The sequence below is a fragment of the Alexandromys fortis genome, unplaced genomic scaffold (genome assembly GCF_014885135.2).
Source record: "Alexandromys fortis isolate MF-2015 unplaced genomic scaffold, M_Fortis_MF-2015_v1.1 scaffold_361, whole genome shotgun sequence".
Taxonomy (NCBI): domain Eukaryota; kingdom Metazoa; phylum Chordata; class Mammalia; order Rodentia; family Cricetidae; genus Alexandromys; species Alexandromys fortis.
Genome location: NW_026068246.1, coordinates 496,608 through 501,146, shown reverse-complemented (window position 1 = coordinate 501,146; position 4,539 = coordinate 496,608). Strand labels below are relative to the sequence as shown.

Genomic DNA, 4,539 nt, shown 5'->3' with positions numbered 1-4,539 from the left:
TTTCTAGATATATGCTATTAGATTTAGCTCTATAAGTCTCTGAGATCCACAAGGCATGTCCTCATACTTATGTAGTGTTTTTACCCACTTAACTATCTCCCATCATAAAATAAATAGCATTGAAGAGACCATGAGAGTTATCAGTGAACACTTAAAAGTAGAGCTTTTTGAAAATTCTTAGTAAATTTGGTGAAAATATGGAATTTTTATAACATTTATTGAATTGAGCAATAGTGTGGGGCAATGGTCTGTATTCTGTCAATTATATTTTAAATAATTGCTGATGGGCCAGTAGCCAGGCAGGAAGTATATTCAGGACAACCAGACAGAAAGTAGAGGATGGTCAACGAGAACAGGGGAATTTTGGGAAGAAGGAAGTCCTAGTCTGGAATCCTGATCCAGTCATAAAAGAAACAAGATGTGACTGCCTTGCCAAATAAAGTAAAAAGCCATGTGACTAACTTAGCCAAGAATAATGGGCTAGTGTAAGTTATAAGTATTGGTTAGCAGAAGGAGGGAAAACATAAGCAACGAAGTCAGGACCGCAATGGGTATACCCACACACTGAGACAATGGGGCTGATCTATTGGGAACTCAGCAAGGCCAGCTGGACTAGGTCTAAAAAAGCATGAGATAAAACAGGACTCTCTGAACATGACAGCCAATGAGGGCTGCTGAGAAGCCAAGAACAATGGCACTGAGTTTTGATCCTATAGCATGTACTGGCTTTGTGGGAGCCTAGCCTGTTTGGATGCTCACCTTCTTGGACCTGGATGGAGGGGGGAGGACCTTGGCCTTCCCACAGGGCAGGGAACCCTGACTGCTCTTTGGGCTGGAGAGGGAAGGGGAGGGGAGTGGGAGTAGGGAGGGGAGGGAAGGGGAAGGAAAAAGGAGGCAGGGAGGAGGCGGAAATTTTTAATAAAAAAGAAAAAAAAAAGAATTGGTTAGTGAGAAGCCTGAGCTAATGGACCAATCAGTTTATAACTAATGTTGACTTCTGTGTGATTTCTTTGGTACTTAATGACTGTGGGAACGGGGCAGAATAGAAACCTCAGTCTAGAGAGGATCACCTAAGTTCAGAAATGTTATGTTTGGTTATTTTCTTTGAGTGAAAATCCTGGTTGACTAAGTTTATTTAGAATGATGAATATATCCAAGTTATTTAGAGAATAATATTTTATTAAGGAAAAATGCATAGTTATCAGAATGAACTGAGATTGCTGAAAATTCTGAAATTCTATTTCCTTGCAGACCAGATTTCATCCTGCTGAGGTAGGCTTCCAGATGCCAGTGACTTGGCATTATGTAGTCCTATTCCTGAATTACAAGAAAAGAGTAGCAGAATTAAACACCAAAGACAAAGAGTGGGAAGCAAGTTTTCTTGAGTTGAAATAATTTATAGAAAATAGCTAATAGAATTTGAAGCCAGCAACATGGAAACAAACAGATGAAGCCAGATTGGTTCGATTTATTTAATAAAGCTTTTGAAAATCATCATATAGAAAGTTAACATTAGTCATTTTGATGAAGACATATGATCTTTCACAGGCCTAGATGTTTTAGTCAACTTACTGACCCAAAATAAAACAAAAATCAAATCACCTTGAAATAGAATGTCAAAGCAGTACCACGGTATCTCTGGCCGGGGGGCGGGGCATCACTTCTTTAAATGAGAACTCACAGCTGCAATTTATGTTATGATAATCACTCAGTGTTTAGAGAAAAAAGGTAAAATGCATGCATAAAAATAAACTGAATGAAAGAAAGGACTAACAGAAGAGAAAGGATAGAAAAGTAGACCACAAGTGAGAAGAAAATATTGAAGGAAACAGGTGTCACAAACACAAAGACGCACATAAAACAAAACAAGACCAAAACCAAAACAGCAATGAAAAACCAGAAAATCTATAAAATCAAAGCATTCTTTGCAGGTTCCAATACAATTAACTAAATTGACCCACCAAGGGAAGAAAGCAACAAATTTATGGATAAAACATATTCTTTCAGGGTTCATAGAAATTAAAAGATTCAAAAGATAGGATACACAACCTAAGTTTCCATTTGAAATGTAAATAAAATAGATTGATTTATTATAAAACAAAGCAACCCCAAACCATCAAAGGATCAAGAAATAATATGAAAATTTTACATGTATCATGGAAATAAAAATTAAAATATTTCTACTAGTGGAGTACTTTTTATTAATTCTCCAAATGTGGGTGTCCATTAGTAGTGTTTTTTTTTTTTTATTTTTTGCTCTTTTGGAGGCCCATCACCCAGTTACCAAATAAATAAATATTGTTGCTTACATTTTCTTAGGAATGCCTGGCCTTACCTTGGCTTATTTCTGGCTAGCTTTTTAATAAATGGTTCCATCTACTTTTTGCATCTGAGCTTTTATCTTTATTTCGGTATAGCTTATGTTATTTCTTTCTCTGTGACTTTCTGTGTATCTGTGTAGCTGGCCCCTGGAGACTTTCTCTCCTCCTCTTCCTTGCTCCTTGATCTCTCTTGTTTCCCAATCCCTCTTTTCTCCTATTTATTCTCTCTTCCAGCCAGCCCCTCCAATTCTTTCTCCTATTGGACATTAAGAGCTTTATTAGACCAGGTGTTTAGACAGGCAAAATAAGACAGCTTCATGGAGTTAAACAAATGTAACATAAAAGAATTCACCATATCACCATATATTTTCATCATTAAAACAAATGTTTCACAGCATAAACAAGTGTAACACCTATTATAATAATATCCCACAACAATTTGTAGCTACATCTCACAATAAATAAAAGAGGAGAATATCAGCCTGTGAGACTAGACCTGAAAGAGTTCCAACTCTGATGGATGATGGAGACACTTCTTTATTCCCAGCAAGATTATACCAAAATAATTATTCAGAAACTGTATTATTTAAATCACTGCTTGGCTTTTTATTGGTAACTCTTACATCTTAATCTAACCCATTTCTATTAATCTATGCATTGTCACATGGCTGTGGCTTACTGTCTAAAGTTCTGGTGTCCATCTCTGGCAGGGATGCATGGAGTCTCTCTCATCCCACCCTTTTTTCTCTCAGAATTCAGCCTAGCTTTCCCTGCCTACCTAAATTCTGCCTTGCTATAGGCTGAAAGCAGTTCTTGATTCATTAACCAATAAAACCAACACAGAGACAGAAGGATCTCCCACACCATTTCCACTTTTCTGTTTAAACAAAATAAGGCCTTAACATAATAAGATTACATATTATAAAACAGTTATCAAGCAAGAATTATTGTTACAATATTTCTATTCACTTTATCTTTTATCATACCTAAGAGAAAGTATAACTATAACTATCTATTCTTCAACTTTATGAAAGGCTCCAGAAGGATATAATATTACCTAAGTAAACATAAAGTTCATTGTAAGCAACTTTCAAAACTCTAGAATTTATAGAAACATCTCACTGCCTGGAAAGTCACCTAAAGTTCTTTTGTGCCATTGGGGCATCTATCTTCAGCCTACAGGCCCATAGTGTCCAACAGACTTTTTCATGAAGCAGGAAATTCCAAAGACATTTCCACGTATATTGGCAGTTTGTCATTTCTTCTGTGTCATTCAGAATGCCTGGCAGACTTTTTTTTTTTNCCTTCAAGGATTAATTCATCCTTCTGGGCTTGAGAGACAGAACAAGCAACGCCTGTCCTCATCCGAACCCTGCGGATGTATTTTTCACCCAAGAAATTTTGGATTTCAACCAAAGACCCATTCTCCTGAATAACGACGCTGATGGGGAAGTGAGCATACATGGACCTCATCTTGTAGTGGAAGCCCAGCGTAACACCCTTGATCATGTTTTGAACGTGGCTGCAGATGGTTCTGATGGTGGCCAGTTCCTTCCTGTTGCCCCACCATTTGTCAACCCAGAGCCTCTTCTTCTTCTTCCCAAGAAGGCTCAGCTCTACATTGATGTGATTGAAGTCCTTCCGGAGGGTTCCTCTGGGGCCCTTCACAATGACTGTGTGCCCCTTCAGAGTGATGTCCACATTTTCTGGAATGTCGACCGTCTGATTGCTGGGAATTCTCGCAATAGATGGGGCAAAGAGCTGCCTGGCAGACTCTTTCATGAAGCAGGAACCCCAAAGGATTGTCTCAACTTTAGGCAAGTTCAGCAGTCATTTCTATGTGGGTCTTGGATGTCCAGTTCATTAAGCAGTCTAGGCAAGAGCAGTTTTATACCCAAATGATTAACCTACTCCATAAGGAGCATTCTCTTTGCCCATCTTCCTCTTTAAAAAATTGTGCTTCCAGAAGCAGAATAGCCTCACTGTCATGAAAAGTCTTATACTATTAAAACATTTTAAATGCCATATTTCATAGTCTTTGAAAGGTTTGAAGAATGCCTGTTTTTCTGACATACATCTCTGTACATCTAAGTAAGCTAACTAACATGACTACAAACTTGACTATTATAGATGATTATTTATTAACCTATATTTCTTAATCATACATTAAATTTTTAATTGAACTGCACAAACACAGTACCTTAATTAAGATGAGAAA

General features: G+C 37.5%; 1 protein-coding gene across 1 annotated transcript; it reads right to left on the bottom strand.

Moving 5' to 3' along the window:
- Positions 1–1,301: 1,301 nt before the first annotated feature.
- Positions 1,302–4,103, bottom strand: LOC126494064 (60S ribosomal protein L9-like). The gene is made up of 2 exons (XM_050131286.1): positions 3,613–4,103; positions 1,302–1,317 (listed from the first exon to the last, which is right to left on the bottom strand). Exons 1-2 carry the CDS (start codon positions 4,101–4,103, stop codon positions 1,302–1,304), a joined length of 507 nt encoding a protein of 168 aa, XP_049987243.1.
- Between the last annotated feature and the right edge of the window lie 436 nt (positions 4,104–4,539).